This window comes from Chiloscyllium punctatum, chromosome 4 (assembly GCF_047496795.1).
Source record: "Chiloscyllium punctatum isolate Juve2018m chromosome 4, sChiPun1.3, whole genome shotgun sequence".
Lineage (NCBI taxonomy): Eukaryota > Metazoa > Chordata > Chondrichthyes > Orectolobiformes > Hemiscylliidae > Chiloscyllium > Chiloscyllium punctatum.
The window spans coordinates 19,046,548-19,065,915 of record NC_092742.1 but is presented as its reverse complement, the minus strand read 5'-3'; the positions used below and the strand labels follow the sequence as shown (position 1 = coordinate 19,065,915).

General features: G+C 40.0%; 1 protein-coding gene across 4 annotated transcripts in view; it reads right to left on the bottom strand.

Annotated features, from left to right (window-relative positions):
- lin52 (lin-52 DREAM MuvB core complex component) overlaps positions 1-19,368 on the bottom strand; it is a 120,964-nt gene that overhangs the window by 15,644 nt on the left and 85,952 nt on the right. Inside the window, exons 6-7 of one of the 4 annotated variants that reach the window (XR_011960410.1) lie at positions 12,300-12,385; positions 9,416-9,516 (exon numbers count right to left, since the gene is read on the bottom strand). The exons of 1 other annotated variant lie outside the window; for it this stretch is intronic. Coding sequence is in view for 2 of the 3 variants with exons in the window: in XM_072568202.1 (XP_072424303.1) it covers positions 12,306-12,385 (80 nt within the window). In the remaining variant the exon portion in view is untranslated. Of the gene's footprint in view, positions 1-7,772; positions 9,517-12,299; positions 12,386-12,457; positions 14,424-19,368 lie in introns of those variants that run through there. 2 more of the 4 variants (XM_072568202.1, XM_072568203.1) reach the window with 2 other exon arrangements.

Genomic DNA, 19,368 nt, shown 5'->3' with positions numbered 1-19,368 from the left:
CTTCTACGAGAGCTAACCTTACTAACCAGTCTCCCAAGGAGAACCTTGTTGAATGCCTTACTGAAGTCCACATAGATCACATCTACCGTTCTGTCTACATCAATCCTCTTTGTTACTTCTTCAAAAAACTCAATCAAGTTCGTGAGACATGATTTCCCACGCACAAAGCCATGTTGACTATCCCTAATCAGTCCTTGCCTTTCCATATACATGTACATCCTGTCCCTCAGGATTTCCTCCAACTTGCCCAACACCGACATCAGACTCACTGGTCTATAGTTCCCTGGCTTGTCCTTAAAATCTTTCTTAAATAGAGGTACCACATTAGCCAACCTCCAGTCTTCCAGCACCTCAGCTGTGACTATTGATAATACAAATATCACAGCAAGGGGTCCAACAATAGGTTCTCTAGCTTCCCACAGAGTTCTAGGGTACACCTGATCAGTTCCTGGGGATTTAACCACTTTTATGCTTTTCAAGACATCCAGCATTTCCTCCTCTGTAATATGAACATTTTTCAAGATGTCACCATCTATTTCCCTATATTCTATATTTTCCATGTCCTTCTCTACAGTGAACACTGATGCAAAATATTAATTTAGTATCTCCCCCATCTCCTGCAGCTCCACACAAAGGATGCCTTGCTGATCTTTGCGGGGCCCTATTCTCTCCCCAGTTACCCTTTTGTCCTTCATATATTTGGATTCTCCTTAAACCTATTTGCAAAAGTTAACTCATGTCCCCTGATTTCCCTCTTAGGTATATTCCTACTGCTTTTATACTCTAAGGATTTACTCGAGAGTGTGTTGCTGGAAAAACACAGCAGGTCAGGCAGCATCCGAGGAGCAGAAGAATCAATGTTTTGGGCCAGAGCCCTTTTCCAGCAACACTCTCTTGACTCTGATCTCCAGCATCTGCAGATCTCACTTTCTCGTAAGGATTCATTCGTTCTATCCTGTCTATACCTTACATATGCTTCCTTCTTTTTCTTAACCAAATCCTCAATTTCTCTAATCATCTAGCATACCCTACACCTACCAGCCCTACCTTTCACCCCAACAGGAATATACTGTCTCTGGATTCTTGTTATCTCATTTCTGGAAGGCTTCCCATTTTCCAGCCATCCTTTTACCTGCGAACATCTGCCCCCATTCAGCTTTTGAAAGTTCTTGCTTAACATCATCAAAATTAGCCTTCCTCCAATTTAGAACATCAACTTTTGGATCTAGTCTATCCTTTTACATCACTATTTGTCCTGTCAATATAGAGGAGAACACAATTGTCTTTTTTGCATTGTTTTTCTCTCAGTAAAGCTGACTATTTTCTACTATTCAAATCTCTACCATCTGGTATCTTCACATTTTGCATAAGTATCACATAGAGGAGGAAAGTTGCCTGCAGACATTCAGCTTGAACAAATAGTTGAACTATGTAGGAGTACACAACTGAACTCAGGCAACAACTTTTGGGCAGTGAGAGCAAAAAGAAAATACATAGGTAACAATAGTACTGGAAGACTCTCTCTCTCTCTGTCCCTCTTTCTTTCAGCCATATTTGATTAAAGCCAAATTGGGGGAATGTCCACTCATCAAGAATGCAAAGATATCTACAAATTTCATTACTCTGAGGATACAAATTATCAGTTAAACAACCATGGTGTCAGGTTAAATACTAACATTTTGATGTTTTATACTGGTCATTCTTGACAGTACATTTTGTACGAGAAACTCTCCCCTGCTTAGACACATTAATAACTATGCTTGTGTAGGTTTAGGTTGTCACATTTTATCATTTTTCTATGAGTTAATAAGTAATAAAATTCATATTTCTTTCACTTAAGAAAACCTTGCAATCGGTTCCTTACTTTGACTAATACCACTTTTTAACAGAAGTTGATATAGCTGCTGCTAAAACAAACTTTGAATCTTGTTGCAGCAAACTGAGTGAGGAGTTAGAGAGGATTTGATTCATCTCTCCTTACTTGGTTAGAGCCGAATTGGGGTGTTTCCTGATACATTCCAAAAGACTAACAGAAGAATTAGAGTGAAGGGAAGTAAATAGTGTTTTCAAAATTGATTTATAAAAAAGGACAAAACTGCATTAAAGCAGAAAATATCTACATTTGTTATCAATATTTTCACAGAGCAGATTGAGATTACTTGAGAAAAATTAAAAGAACTGTCATGCAAAGACTTATAAAAAGTAACTAGGCACTTAGAGGTGATTCTTCAGTTGAATGACAAGAAAACAGAAACAAAATGTGTAGAAAACCATTCAGAAGAGGTATTTGAATATACCAAATTGGATTAGAACGGAAATTCAAAAAAAGAGAGAGAATTCCAAGAATGAGACAGGAAATTGATTAGATTTAGATTACATTAGTGTGGGAACAGGCCCTTTGGCCCAACAAGTCCACACCGACCCGCCGAAGCGTAACCCACCCATACCCCTACATTTACCCCTTACCTAACACTACGGGCAATTTAGCATGGCCAATTCACCTGACTGCACATCTTTGGACTGTGGGAGGAAACCGGAGCACCCGGAGGAAACCCACGCTGACACGGGGAGAACGTGCAAACTCCACACAGTCAGTCACCTGAGGCGGGAACCCAGGTCTCTGGCGCTTTGAGGCAGCAGTGCTAACCACTGTGCCGCCCTCATGATTTTTCATGATTTTTGCTCCATTTTTCTTGAGGAGAATGCCACTGACTATGGGGCAGTTAGAAAGGTTAATTAAGTGCATATAAATGAGGACTAGAGGCATACCAGCAAAAGTATCCTCAAAGAACCTGACATTCACACCTGGAATCTGCATGACTTAAGCAGCTTGCTTTCGATCAGTGGGCACCATTCACACAAAATTTAGGCCACTGACAAGATCAGACCTCAAATGAAGTTCTCGAATTTGTTTCAGTTCCAGATATGGTACTCAAGTTTGCAGCAAGAAGTGTTGCAGAAACAAAGAGACCTTGGAGTGCAGATTCATAGCTCCTTGAAAGTACAGTCGCACATAGATAGGATAGTGAAGTAGGCATTTGTTATGCTTCCTTTATTGGTCAGAGTATTGAGTACAGGAGTTGGGAGGTCATGTTGTGGCTTCCTATCAGAATGATGTTGTGAAACTTGAAATGGTTCAGAACGATTTACAAGGATGTTGCCAGGGTTGGAGGATTTGAGCGATAGGGACCCATTCCCCTAACACTACGGCAATTTAGCATGGCCAATTCACCTAACCTGCACATTTTTGGACTGTGGGAGGAAACTGGAGCATCCAGAGGAATCCAGAGGAATCCCACGCAGACACGGGGAGAATGTGCAAACTCCACACAATCAGTCGCCTGAGGCGGGAATTGAACCCGTATCTCTGGCGCTGTGAGGCAGCAGTGCTAACCACTGTGCCACCGTGCCGTCCACAAGGACCTATATAAAAGAGACCTAAGGGGCAACTTTTTCATGCAGAGGGCAGTATGTTTATGGAATGAGCTGCCAGAGGAAGTGGTGGAGGCTGGTACAATTGCATCATTTAAAAGGCATCTGGATGTATTTGAATAGGAAGGGTTTGGAGGGATATAGGCCAAGTGCTGGCAGATGGGACGAGATTGGGTTGAGATAGCTGGTCGGCATGGACAAGTTGGACCGAAGGGTCTGTTTCTGTGCTGTACATCTCTATGATTCTAAGAAGGGATGAATTGGCTTTGCTTATTTATTCAAAAGCCCCTCTGTTGTTCAGAACAAGTTAAATTTAAAATCCCTTGCTTTGTTGTGGAGTAGTGGACAGTGTGGAAGAATGTTGCAGGTTGCAGGGGGACTTGGATAAACTGCAGAATTGGGCTGAGAGGTGGCAAATGGAGTTCAATGCAGCTAAATATGAGGTGGTTCACTTTGGCAAGAATAACAGGAAGGCAGAGTACTGGGTCAATGGAAAGATTCTTGGTAGTGTGGATGTGCAGAGGGATCTTGGAGTCCATGAACATGGATCCCTGAAAGTTGCCACCCAGGTTGATAGTGCTGTTAAGAAGGCATACGGTGTGTTAGGTTTCATTGGTGGAGGGATTGAGTTCTGGAGCCGCAATGTCATGCTGCAACTATACAAAATGCTCATGTGGCTGCACTTGGAATATTGTGTACAGTTCTGGTCGCCCCATTAGAGGAAGGATGTGGAAGCATCGGGAAGGGTACAGAGGAGATGTTACAAGGATGTTGCCTAGTCTGGAGGGAAGCTCTTATGAGGAAAGGCTGAGAGACTTGGGTCTGTTTTTATTGGAAAGAAGGCTAAGAGGGGATTTGATAGAGACATACAAGATGATCAGAGGATTAGATAGGGTAGACAGTGAAAGTCTTTTTCCTAGGATGATATCAGCTTGTACTAGAGGGCATAACTACAAATTGAGGGGTGATAGATTTAAGACAGATGTCAGAGGCAGGTTCTTCACTCAGAGAGTGATAAAGGCGTGGAATGCCCTGCCTGCCAATGTAGTTAACTCAGCCACATTAGGGAGATTTAAACAATCCTTGGATAAGCACATGGATGATGATGGGATAGTGTAGGGGGTGAGCTTAGAATAGTTCACAAGTGGGTGCAACATCGAGGGCCGAAAGGCCTGTTCTGCATTGTATTGTTCTATGTGGATATTTCTCTCTGGAGCAGAAATAAACTTTTGTTTTAAAATTTAAGTAAAAATTAAACAAGTTTATTTTTGAATCAACAGTGTGAGTTTATTAATTAAGAAATAGCCAACATGACACACACATTTTAAAAATTAGAGATGAACCAAATAAACATAAAAGTTAAAAGTATATATGGATAAGGCTATGAATTGTTGAATAGTCGAACAATGTGGCAGTTGCAGTGCAGATCATTGGTAACATTGACATTAGTAGTCGAAAAGTGTGCTGCTGGAAAAGCGCAGCAGGTCAGGCAGCATCCGAGGGGCAGGAAAGTCAATGTTTTGGGCATAAGCCCTTCATCAGGAATGTGATAAAGGGCTTATGCCAGAAATGTCGACTCGCCTGCTCCTCAGATGCTGCTTGACCTGCTACGCTTTTACAATGCTACACTTGTCAATTCTGATCTCCAGCATCTGCAGTCCTCATTTTCACTGCATTGTCATTAGTAGTTGAGCAGTCAGTTTAATGGACCTTAGGTTTGCAGATCTTTTGAGATTCCTTTTTCTGATTCAGCCTGTTCAGCCTCTCCCTGTAGATCAAATCTTCCAACTCTGGCAACATCCTTGTAAATCTTTTCTGAACCCTTTCAAGTTTCACAACATTTTTCCGATAGGAAGGAGACCAGAATTGCATGCAATATTCCAACAGTGGCCTTACCAATGTCCTGTACAGCCACAATGACCTCCCACCTCCTGTACTCAATACTCTGACCAATAAGGGAAAGCATACCAAACGCCTTCTTCACTAGGAGAAAGTGAGGACTGCAGATGCTGGAGATCAGAGCTTAAAAATGTGTTGCTGGAAAAGCGCAGCAGGTCAGGCAGCATCCAAGGAGAAGGAGAATCGATGTTTCGGGCATAAGGCCTTCTTCAGGAATGAGGAGGGTGTGCCAAGCAGGCTAAGATAAAAGATAGGGAGGAGGGACTTGGGGGAGGGGCGTTGGGAATGCGATAGGTGGAAGGAGGTTAAGGTGAGGATGATAGGCCGGAGAGGGGGTGGGGACGGAGAGGTCGGGAAGAAGATTGCAGGTCAAGAAGGCGGTGCTGAGTCTGAGGGCTGGGACTGAGAAAAGGTAGGGGGAGGGGAAATGAGGAAGCTGGAGAAATCTGCATGCATCCCCTGTGGCTGGAGGGTTCCTAGGCGGAAGATGAGTCGCTCTTCCTCCAGGCGTTGTGTTGCCATGGTCTGGCAATGGAGGAAGCCAAGGACCTGCATGTCCTTGGCGGAGTGGGAGGGGGAGTTAAAGTGTTCAGCCACGGGGCGGTTGGGTTGGTTGGTGCAGGTGTCTCAGAGGTGTTCTCTGAAACGTTCCGCAAGTAGGCGGCCTGTCTCCCCAATGTATAGGAGGCCACATCGGGTGCAGCGGATGCAGTAAATGATGTTTGTGGAGGTGCAGGTGAATTTCTGATGGATATTGAAGGATCCTTTGGGGCCTTGGAGGGAAGTGAGGGGGGAGTTGTGGGCATCTCCTCCACTTCCCGCTCCTCCGCCCTTGAACCCCGCCCCTCTAATCGCCACCAGGACAGAACCGCACTAGTCCTCACCTACCACCCCACCAACCTCCAGATACATCGGATCATCCTTCGTCATTTCCGCCACCTCCAAACGGACACCACCACCAAGGATATATTTCCCTCCCCACCCCTATCAGCGTTCCAGAAAGACCACTTCCTCCGCGACTCCCTTGTCAGATTCACACCCCCCACCAACCCAACCTCCACTCCCAGCACCTTCCCCTGCAACCGCAGAAAATGCAAAACTTGCGCCCACACCTCCCCCCTACACTCCAAGGTCTCTTCGTTTTGCAACACTCCCTAGGACCTTACCATTTAGTGATAAATCCTACCAAGATTTGCTTTCCCAAAATGCAGCACCTCACATTTATCTAAATTAAAGTCCATCTGCTACTCCTCAGCCCATTGATCCATCTGGTCCAGATCCTGTTGTAATCTGAGGTAACCTTCTTTGCTGTCCACTACACCTCCAATTTTGGTGTCATCTCCAAACTTACTAACTATACCTCTTATGCTCACCTCTAAATCATTTATATAAATGATGAAAAGTAGTTTTCTAGCACTTTCTCTTTTGTAATAGCTACCATACTCAACTCTCCCCCGAGTCTTCTTAATTGTTGGGATATTACTCATGTCTTCCATTGTGAAGACTGACAGAAAGTGCTTATTAAGATCTTCAGCTATTTCCTTATCTCCGAGCACGAGCCTTCTTGCATCATCTTGGAGCGGCACAATTTCTACATTTGCCTCTCGTTTGTTTATTGTGTATTGAAAGAAAATTTTACTATTATTTGTAATATTACTAGCTAGCTTACCTTCATATTTGATGCTCTCCTTCCTTATTTCTCTCTTTGTTATCCTCTGTTTTGTAGTCTTCCCAATCTTCTGATTTCCCAGTGCTCTTGGCCACTTTATAAGCCCTGTTTTCCTTTTGTTGGGTTTCTAACTAGCTGACTCAGTGCAGAGGCACTTCACCGGCAACATGGGGTAACAAGGGGATAGTTATTCAACTGTGACCCAGGTTGGTACAAGAATATTTAGTCCCACTTACACACTCCAGTAAAGTGTTTTTTAAAACTCATATCCTTGTGCATTGTTCAAAGGGAAAACACAAAATGCATTTGCAGTTTGGGGCATAGTCCACAGTGGGCGTTGCTATTAAGCAAGAGGTTGGCATCTACTTCTTGTCTTTGTGATCAAAAGTGATCACAGTGCAGTCTGTTTTAATTTGCCTCTTCCCTTCTTTAAAGTTTCTTTCACATTGATGGTGCAATATTCTGTCAGCATCTCTCTGCGGACAGCCATACAATTTACATCTGTAGCCACTTTTTGTTGGAGCAGTCCTTTTTAATAAATACACTTTGGAATTACAAATTCAAAATGTCCACAGTATTTTGAGGTTCTAAACTGTGGTCATGGCCTTTACCCTGCACATCAAATGAAATTCATTCTCATTTCAGTACAAAGGGTGAAATTAAATATAAAAAAAACACATGCACATACATCAGCCTGATCAGTTTCACCCTTTGAATTCTGAACATTGAATCCTTACAGAGTGGAAGCAGGCCACTTGGCCCATCAAGTCCATACTGACCCTCTGAACAGCTTCCCACCCAGACCCACCTCCCTACCTTATCCCTGTAACCCTGCACTTTCTATGGCTAATCCATTTTACCAACACATCCCCAGACACTATGGGCAATTTAGCATGGCCAATCCACCTAACCTGTATACCTTTGCACTGTAGGAGGAAACCAAAGTACCCAGAGGAAACCCACGTAGGGAGAATGTGCAAACTCCACACAGATAGTTGCCTGAGGATGGAAACGAACCCACGTCCCTGGCACTGTGAGGCAATAGTGCTAACTACTGAGCCACAAATCTGTCCTTAACCTGAGTTCTTTACCTCTGGACAGGGTGCCTGAAGAGAAAGTAGAACTGTCTCTGACTTTTAAAAGAAAGGATCGGATGGATGGCAGACAGGTGGGGAACCACCCCAAGTACTTCTATGTAGGAAACTAGAGCACAAGTATTTAAGTTTCACTCAAACCCCCATCCACCTTACTTCATGTATCAATATAACCTTCTTCTTCTTTCTCCCACATGTACTGAACTCACTTTCCCTTAAGTTCACCAATGCTATTTATCTGTGCTAGTTTGTATTGTACTGAGTTATAACTTCTGAGTAAGTAAGTTTTATCCTCAGAGTTAAAAAGGCTTCAGTTTCCTATTTTATTTATTAGTGAATAACGTGTTTATTCCTTCATGTGAAAGCAAATTTCCGCAAAGTGCTGAAAATCTGAATTTCCTGATGAATGGTCATTGACCTGAAATGATATCTGTTTTTCTCCTCATGGACACTGCCAGACTTGTTGAGTAATTCCAACATTTTCTGTTTTCGTTTATATTTATGACCCCTAGTTTTGGCTACTTCCACAAATGGAACCATCTTCCTTACACTTGAATGATCAAACCTTCCCATAATGTTAAAGACCTCTAACACTACTCAATGGTCTTCAATTTCTACAGAAATGAGCCTCAATTGTTTAAATCTTTCCTCTCAGTTCTGTATCAATCTTGTGAAATAAACTATATCTTTTCAATGCCTGCTTGTAATATCAGGTCAGCAATTTAAGTATGGTTTGATGTTCTATAATAATTTTTACAATCCCATCATTACTGTGATTTATAATTCGATTCTCCTAAAATAGGAGTTCATTGCATGTTATGCTCCTAAATAGTGATGAGGTGCTATTCAAATGGAAGTCATTCTTTCCATTATTGCAGATATTGGGAAAAACATTCACCTACAAAATTTTTACAGACGAAAGGATACTATACACAACCTTTGAGTTTTATAAGGGATTCCATCAGAATACAGCAAAGATTAGTTTTTTGATCAAGTCATCATGATAAATCATCAAACCTTTCACCCTCTAATCCTTTGTACTAAGTAAGATCTACTCTTGGGAGAACAGCAAATCCAGAGCAAATTTATTTCCACCGTAAAACACAGCATTAGCCTCAGTAAGTAATTGGAAGGCTGACTGCTTAACTGAAAAACCACATTGACTACAAAGCTCTATGTGCAGCATTACATTATTAAAATAAAATAAAACTGAAGTACTTATTAAAGCAGCATCTGTTGATTGCAGCCTCATCCACAGAATACTAAAGCAACCTGTAAGGTTCGTAAACTAATAGGAAAACAGAGTAAAATCTCAACATACCTTTGGGGCTGGAAGACTGGTAAAAGAAAGAACAAGCTACAGGCTACATGTTTGGGAACTGATGCCAGCCTGATGTGATGAAACTTTCCTCCCTCTGCTGGCTGTAAGGAAATGGATTCAGACCATATTATTCCAATTCCTTGTGCAGCTGGGTCCATAGAAAAACGTGCTTAACTTAGAACCTCTTAGCAATCTCATTCGGTGCAAAGTATGGTTTGAGAGAGAAGTGAGAAAAATGTCATCCTACTATTGTAGTAGTATCCTGTTCAGACTGGGGCTGAGGCACACTGCTACCATAAACTAATTTTAATCTAACCATGCTTTAATTTCCCTAAGTGCATTCCATGCTGATTAAAACCATATCATCATCAGCGCAACTACTTTACAACTACCTTAACCATTATTCAGACTTTGGTTTCTTTTCTTTTCTACATCCAGAAGTGCTCTTACACACAGCTGATTGTGGAGATGCTGGTGTTAGACTGCAGTGGATAATGTCAGAAGTCACTCAGCTCCAGGTTACAGTACAACAGGTTTACTTGAAATCACAAGCTTTTGGAGTGTAGCCCCTTCGTTAGGTCAAGTGAGGGAGAAGGACACAGGCAGAGAGATCGGGGCAGTGAGATCAAAAGATCATACAAATGGTGTAAGTGGAGACTCCAATAATAAGTCTCTGCAGGTCACCAGAAGTGTCAGACAGTATGACCCTTTAAGGGCAATGTTAATCCCCAAAGGTGAGGGATAGGTAGAGAGAGAGGGCAGACTTTGGGTTCAAATATTGTCCATACATGGTGTGACTGGTAATTTTAATATCAAATGGTGACATTCTCCACTCAGATGGGCAGTGATAAACAACAGCATTGGCACTTCAACATAATCTTGATTATAACTAAAATTATACTGTATGGTTCTTTCATACAAACATAAAATAATATAACAGAGGAAGTCATTCAACCCATGTGCCTCTGCCAACTCTATAAGGCGTGTCCAACAAGTCCTGCTTTCCTGCTCTCTCCCCATAGCACTGCAAATATTGTCCTTTCAAGAATTCATCTGGTTTCCCTTAGAAGGTCAGTACTGAATCTGCTTCTACTGCTACTCTAGACGTTCCAAGTAATGACAAGTAACCTCATAAATTAGAGCGTCCTTCATCACCTGAAGTTCTTTTGCTAATTGCATTAACTTTTAGATTAGATTAGATTTAGATTAGATTACTTACAGTGTGGAAACAGGCCCTTCGGCCCAACAAGTCCACACCGCCCCGCCGAAGCGCAACCCACCCATACCCCTACATTTACCCCTTACCTAACACTACGGGCAATTTAGCATGGCCAATTCACCTGACCTGCACATCTTTGGACTGTGGGAGGAAACTTTTCTTGAATTACAATAGAATGAGCAGGATTAAAGACCAAAAAACAAAATTGGGGAAAAAAACAAAATAGTGATCTAAATAAATTCACCAACAGTTGAAATGAATGAACAAGTAGGACATTTTGGAAAACTTAATCTGAACTTTTTTGATTTGCATAGAATCTAATGTAACGATACTATGGCTTTAAGAGGTGTATTTTGCCCTGGATGTTTTATGAAGGAAGGTTGAGACAGAGGTACCAAGCAGTCTGCTCCAAAGCCAATAAACAGCTTGACAGGTCTTTTTTTTAAGTTGGAACAGCAGGAACAGCCTGAATGGTGGGGTCAAGCTGGCGCAGACCCAGGATTTTTAATGTTAGTTTTACAGTCACAGTTGCTGTTGGGGTTCTTGAAGCTGGACGTGGAAGCTGTTTTTCCTCTCTCTGCTGCAGCTAACAGCTGGAGGCTCTCTTCCTGCTGCTAGAATTGCATGTCAGACAACCTATTTTACTGTGATTGCCTTTACGAAGAATGTGTTTATGGGACATTATTGTATTGGAACAGTTATCATTTAGTAGTTAAATAATCTATTAAGTTTTCCAATAGTTATGTTATTCCAATTCTTTCTTTTCTTGTATTTTAACTATAAACACTGAATAAAGTCTGTTTTACTTCAAGACTAGTAGCTTGACCAATTGAATTACACCTGGAATGCAATGCTTAACACTTGCCATATCCCTCTAAATCTCTATTCACTAAATGTTATAATTGTACCAGCCTCCACCACCTCCGCTGGCAGCTCACTCCATATACGCACCACCCTCTGTATGAAAAAGATGCCCCTTTTTCCATTTTAAACCTGTTCCCTCTCACCCTAAGCCTATGCCCTCTAGTTCTGGACTCTCGTACCCCAGGGAAAAGACGTTGGCTATTCACCCTATCCATGCTCCGCATGATTTTATAAACTTCTATAGGGTCACCCCTCAACCTCCAATGGTCCAGGGAAAATAGCTCCAGCCTATTTAGCGTCTCATTATAGCATTATATTTACAACATCCTTGTAAATCTTTTCTGAACCCTTTCACGTTTCACATCCTTCCTAAAGCAGGGAGACCAGAATTGAATGCAGTATTCCAAAAGTGGTTGAACCAACGTCCTGTACAGCCACAACATGACCTCCCAACTCCTATACTCAATGCACAAATAAAGGCAATTTGTTTTCCATCACTTGCTATTTTGTTTTCTAACATTGTACTTCACTTACAAAGACAGAACATTGTGCAAGATATTTATGATATTCTTAATGCCATGTTAATTTTGTCATTAGAATTTTCTGCTTCCAGAAATTTATGTTGGAAATAGAAGGCAACATGAAATATGGCAATGTACAAGGAGAAAATCCCAATTTGAGTTGCTTTCTGCAAGATGTGTTGATTCAGCAATTACTAACCATACATTTGTAAATAAGGATAGAAATTTCACATCAAACATTGCTCCAACAATATCCTTTTCCCCAATATCTATCACTTACTCTTTGCTAGTTTCTTTGTATTCTCATATACATTTTCCCAGATACTGGCAAACCTTGGTATTTTGCACACATCACCACAGTAAAGTCTGAAGAAATAAAAGAAAAGTATGTCTAATGCATATACTCCTAAGAAATATAATCAAATGATCTTAAGAAGGTTTTTAAATAATGCATATTTTTAATTCAAAAATAAACTATATAATAGAAACATTTCACACTTTTGCACAACACTGTTTGTGAAACTAGATCTGATTTCAATTCCAAAAATATATGGAAACAAAGCCTGAACCTAATAATTGGAACAATGTTGAAGGGTAGGGTCAGGTGGCTTGAATGATTCGTACATCTACAACAAAGTGTCACACCCTTTTACAAGCAACCACTTAAGATCTAAGCTTCTCATATTTGAGATGTCTATGGGTCGCTAGAGAGGTCAATGTTTCCAGTGATTTTGTCCAATATTTCCCTGTGACTTTATCCCAGACCTTAGTCCTAAAATCAGACTTCAGTTTAGCTTTGTGCATCAGTTACCAAGGCTGAAATTTTAAAGGATGGTCTCCATTTTATTAGAATGCTGCAATGAGTAAATCCAAATAATGTGACAATGTGATTGGGCTGAACAGAACTGTTTGCATCAACATGTGAAATTTGATATGGAAAATTGGGTTTGTGTTGTGTCCCTGACTACAGTGATACTCACTCGGTTGCGTGATTGTGATCAAGTACAACTTAGACTTTCATGTTCTCTACTTAAAGTTTAAAATTTCGAATCAAAATTTGGTTTAATTTATTTTTCTTCTTAAAACGACCCCTCTACCAAGATTCAATACTCCACCTACGCAGTTTGCAGCCCAACTGTTTATCCCTGCTGCAGGTCAATCACAAAGCATAGTTTTGGTAGCCAGGAAGGAGACACATGAGGCCCAGGAAATGAAGGACAAATAAAATTTAGAAAAATCTTTCTCAAGGTTACTAACCGAGTACGTCCTAATGTTTTCTTCTGATACCAAAAGGGAAATAAATTAGAGCGATAGTAGAAGTTATTCCCTTGCAACACATGCCTGAATCATTCATCTAAACAAGACTGCTTGATGCACAGCCAAACGTACTCTTAGATATGATTATAATCTCTCTTCTCAATCAAAATTATTTCGGTTTGGCATGACACCTTTTTAAATTGATTTATAATTAAGTTAGCTTTGTTTTCACTTTGGAGCAAAATATCAAAGATTTGTCTTGTTTGTTAGTCACAGATCCATAATATTTCAGGTGGAATAAGTAATTTAATGCCCATGCCCGATTTCTTTTTGCACACTCCAGTCTAAACCTCTAACTGTTGATCAATCACCCCTTAGGGTACCACTACAATGCACAATCATTTTAACATAGCTTTTATATGCTCTATCATTAAAAATCTGATAACACACAGACAGTAATGTGTTAAAAAGTAGAAGCACAGCAAAGCCTCGAGATGGCCTCACAAACTGTAGGAGAGAAGTTTGGACAATCTTTTGAAACATCTTATTAAATCTCTGAAAACATGTTCAATTTCAAGTGGGGTTTGTGAAAAGCCATTGTACTCCCAGACAATGTTCTTTACAATGCTCCTCTCATCAAATGTATTATTATTTGATATCCAAATGTGGGCATGTGCTGCTCGAATCAGAAGCCCTAAAGTGCTATTGTTGTGCGTAACCTCAACGTCAAAACTTACTTCATTGCGTGTTAAAAGGGAATAACAAATTCTAAATATACGATAAGAAATACATCTAGATGAGTTCACCACAATATAACAATATTGTAATTTCATATACACAAGGCAAACCAAATGCTGCCTTTCTACAGCAAAGAAGCATCAACAGTAGTTTCTATTTCCAATTAAAAACAATTTGCCTTATAGGCTAAAAGATAAGTTGTCCTTAAAGTATGATCTTGTGACGCTCTATTGTATAGGCAGTCTCAACAGACGATATGTGAAGAATAAACCCAAGGAGGTATCCGTAGACAGCAATTGTCTTTAAACAAGTGCTGGGTCTTCTCTCAGAAACAAGTGGTTGGAATTTTACTGCAACTTCTTGGGCCGTTCCAAAATGTTTAAAAATTTTCCTCGGGTCATTTCTCGTGCTGAAAAGTAAAATTTTGAAAGAAAATAAGCACTTATGGAAAAAAATTTTAAATGGTTCTATCATTCCCACTTCCCCTTTGAGAATGTATGGTTTTATGGTAGTTATTGTTTAGAACCCGTAGATGGACTCTCAAAATTGAATCAGTGTGATCGAACTCTCCAAGTTCTGAAGGATGTAGCTTCCAGATGAATCATCATGAGGAAGTTGACTTCATCCTCAAGATCCTCTTGTTACAAGCACACCTGGCAGAAGTAACCAATATAGAATCCTTGCAAAGGAAAATCTTAAACTGAGGATAGCCATCACTGAATATTATGGAATCACGCACTGCTAAATGTGACATGCTAAAGACAAATCTAGCAGCCTAGAACATATCTACTTGGGTATGAAGCAAGTGTCCTTGGCCAATCTATAATTAGCTATTTTCTATTATAAATGTCAGAGAAAATTGCCAACACAATGCAAAAAAAGTCCAAATACTTCCTGATCATGAAAGAATCCTGTAGCATCAAATTTTCGAAGTCACCACTGACCAGAAGCATAATTAGACCAATATCAAAATATGGTTACAAGACTAGGACAGAGGCAGTGTAGTCCACAATGACCGGGACATTTCCCGATTTCTCAAAGCTTCCCCATCACCTAAGATATTCATGTCAGAACTGAAATGCAATACTGAATATTTACCTGGAAAGATACACCCACAACAGCACTCAACAAATTTCATATGATCCAGAATTAACAGCTTCACTTGTTCATTGTCCCTGCAACTATATCTGATCCTGACACCATTTAACATGCATTGTGGTGTTGTTGAATGCATCAACTCAACAAGATTACTTTGACAGCAAAGCCCTGACCCATTCCACCAAGAAGAATAAAAGTAGCATTGTTCTCTAAACACTAATATCTACAAATATCTGGCTTCAGGTCAGTTGGAGCTATTTGACTGATTCTCTTCTGCTCAATATTATTTATCACTTGATGATAAGACAACACAATAAAACAAAAAACATTCACATCAGGGCAGAGGGAACTTCAATCAATTTCCAACTAAACCATCCGAACACACGAGAATACTCCTAGTCAGCACCGTCTGTAAAATAATGAAAAAAGTTTCATTCCCTAACATTGTTATTCCACATCTTCATAAAGCTAAAAAACTAACTAAATTGTCTTGTGAAGGGAAAATTTTAACTCACCAAATTGAAGTTGTAATAAAATTAGTGAATTTAATTGCAAACTTAATATTTCTATGTCTCAGGCATTGTTTCAGTTTCCTGTATAACAATCTGAAATTAGGCGTTATTGACAGGCAGCTTTCAAGTACCCAGCACTGAGATGAAAAGGTCAGCTTGTTTTTCAATCAGCTGTCAAGTTTTAGTCAATAACCAGACTCCTGCCACTGGCACCTGTCAACAAACATGGAGGGGACAGTGTTGTATCTATCAATAACTGACAAAACCAATTACATTGTTGTGGAGTTTCTTCAATGCACAGGACAGCTTCAGCTCTAAGGTGGCCTTTGTAACCACCAAATCTCTCAACAGTCTGACACTTTCAAGGCAACAATTTTAAACAAATAACAGGTAAATGGGAGCAAGATTGAAACATGCTCAGAGGTTTTATAGAATATAATAAACAATAGTTGGTGAAAATTAAGTAATTCACTGCCATTAACTGAACCTCAAGAGTATGTTTTGCTGTAAATGCACTTCCAATAGTCTGTCATGCAATAGATTTTCAACATAGCATAAAATCATCATCTAGACTTAGAAATATTTCTTCATTCTTTCATCGCTAGGGTAAATCCTTGAATTACCTTCCTTATAGTATTATGGGTCTCCCTACAGCAAATAGACTGCAGTGATTCAAGAAGACAGCGCACCAAAACCTTTGCAAGGGCTTCATGGGGTGGGCAATAAATACCGGCGCAGCCAGAGACACCAACATCTCAAGACGAAATTAAAACATTTATGTTTGGAATGGTATTGGACTTGCAATGCACAATAAGGCACTTTATGATTTGTTACAAAAATGACCATAAAGTCTATTAGATTTTTACAAAGTCTCATCTGGCTCACTTCTTCCTATCGAAACCAAACTGCATGTGATTCTAGCCCCACATTACTTGATTGAATCCTAATGCCACAGAAGCATTGTGACCATTTCAAAATAATGATGATTATATGCACACAGATTCAAGATGGCACCCTGCCACTGCATTCACAGGAAAACTAGGGATGGTCAACAAATGTTAGCCTTGCCAGTATTACCCATTAAAAAGGAAGATAACATTTCATGGAATTATAACATATAGTTGTGATCAATTAAATGAGTACAGTCAGCCATTTATTGTACAAAAATTTTTCCTGTCTCTTAAAAGCAATGAGGGCAACTAGAGGTGGGCAATAAATGCTGGCCCAGCCAATAAGAATGCAATTTTAACATGCAGTTAATCATCTCATGTAGTCCTGGGCTTCCAACCCTTTTTCCCATTATGACTCAATTTACAGACTGGAAAGTTGCCATGCCTCAGAGCTGTGAGTTGTGGTTGGGTAAAGGGATTGGGACTCGTGATCGTGTATGTGCGGGGTGGGGTGGGGTGGGGGGAGAGGGAATGGGATCTTAACCCTGTTTTTCTCTCAACAGATGTTGTCAGATCTGTTGCTTCTTCAGCACTCTTTTTTTTGTTTCACATTTCCAGCACCTGCAGTTCTTTATTATATAATGTAGTCTATCAACTTCAGACTATTGACTTTGATCCTATTATAATTTTCAAATGGCAAGTGCTGGTGATGATTTTGCTTTACCTATTTACAGTTCCTCTGAAGTAATTTTTGTGCTTTTAAGTTGTTCCAATGTCATATCTTCTTGGCTTGCATCATCATTCTTTTAATCAATTAATTCATTCTGCTTTCTAACCTCTCGCAGACCTTTTTGTTCTCCCAACTTCCATTTCCCCACTTGTGTACTTGCTTAAAATCTGTTACATATAACTTTTTTACAACTCTCAATGTGAAACAGTAACTCTTTTTCATGTTTCACAGATGCTGCCAGATCTGCTGTGCATTTCCAACATTTTCTGTTTTATTGCACAAAATTATTGAGAGGTAACACCCTTGTGTCTGTGGAACTAAACTCTTACTTAAAATCAAAACTCTCAGGAAGAGAAAGAATTCAACAAATGTTTAAAAACAAAAATACTTAACAAACGCTTCAAAAATATAACTCAAATATCACAACAATGGAAGTCATTAACATTACCTGCACCACGTACATCTATTAATATGGAATAATGACGTTCAATGATCAGTATTATGATCCAATTTTTTAAACAGAATTGTGCACCTCTCTAGTTTTCTGGTAGCAAAATTTGTCTATATTAAATCAGAATTGTTATACAGATAAATAGGATTAATTCTGCAGTAACCCAAATTGATTTTATCGTCTGAATCCTGAGATTAGAATGCAACCTTAAACTAACTTGCATTAACTGCTTGGTATTTGCTTTTAATAATAATAGATGGCCTCATTTTGTATGTTGGCTTTGATTCCATTTTAAAGACCTACTGTAGTCTTTTTGCTCACTGGTGACAGTGCAGATTATTTAACTCAATGCATTATGTTCACAAAAAAACCAATAGATATCTTCCATCACCAAAAGGGTGACAATTGTTTCATATGGATTGAGTTGTCAGTCAGTACATGAATGCAATTCAGTGGACAAGAGCACAAGGTGCTTTAAAGAAGAGCCTTTGGATTCAAAAAGTTAACTTTTGCTGTCTCCACAGACGCTGAGGGTAAGGTAGCTATTTTTAATTAACCTATTCAGAAGTGTAATGATATAATTCTGGAGCAGGTAGTCCTTGAACTCAGACTTTCTAGCCCACTAGGGACACTTTAATGAGGTGTGAAAAATGACTGAAACTGCAAAGACCTGACTTTGCCTGAAATTAAAAACATTTAAGTAGGAAAGTACATAGTTAGTATTTGGAGAACTGCCATAAATAGTCAACATTTAATAGCACTTAAATCATGCCTTTTTAATCACTTCCTCTGGTAATGCAAATAGTTGATTCCATTTGCCCTATTACATCAAGCCATACTTGTTAAGAGTATATGACAAAAATGGTGAGTCAGTATTTAAAACATATACTGTTCAACTTGTATCTTGCACGATTATATCTTTTTTACATAGTTGTTATAATGAAGCTTTTTTGATTATTGGCTAGCATTAACTAACTTTTCAATCGGTCAGAAATAAACTGCTCTCCAGTTATACATTTAAAAAATGAATCAACCTGTTCAGCCATGTTATGATGCATCTCTGAGCAAATGGGTCTTGAAAACAGAGTTTCCGGTGAGAGGGAAACTACCAATGGTCCACAAAAGCCCTGTTTCCTATATAATCCAAACTAGCCCTACCTCCGCCAAACTGCATACCTAGTAGATAAGGAGGGGGTTTGGAAAGAGGATTTATCTAAATTAGCGACAAAAAAATTACAGATGCTAATACAGACACTTCCCATCTATCCCCATGACACTAACCACACCCTCCACCTCGTCACTAACTTCCAGTTCCCTGGTCCCTAGCACTTTATCTTCACCATAGATGTACAGTCCTTCTATACATTCATACCCCACAAGGATGGCCTTCAGGAACTCAGCTTCTTCCTCTCCAACAGACCCATCCAGTCCCCCTCCACCAATACCCTCCTCCACCTCGCCGAACTAGTCCTCACCATCAATAACTTTTCCTTCAACTCTTCCCATTTCCTTCAAATCCAGGGGTTGGCCATGGTCACTCTGTTGGGCCCCAGCTATGCTTGCCTCTTTGTCGGCTATGTTGAACAGTCCCTACACAGCCCCAACTCTTCTGCCGTTACATCAAAGACTGCATCGGTGCTGCATCCTGCACTCAGGCTGAACTGGAGCAGATC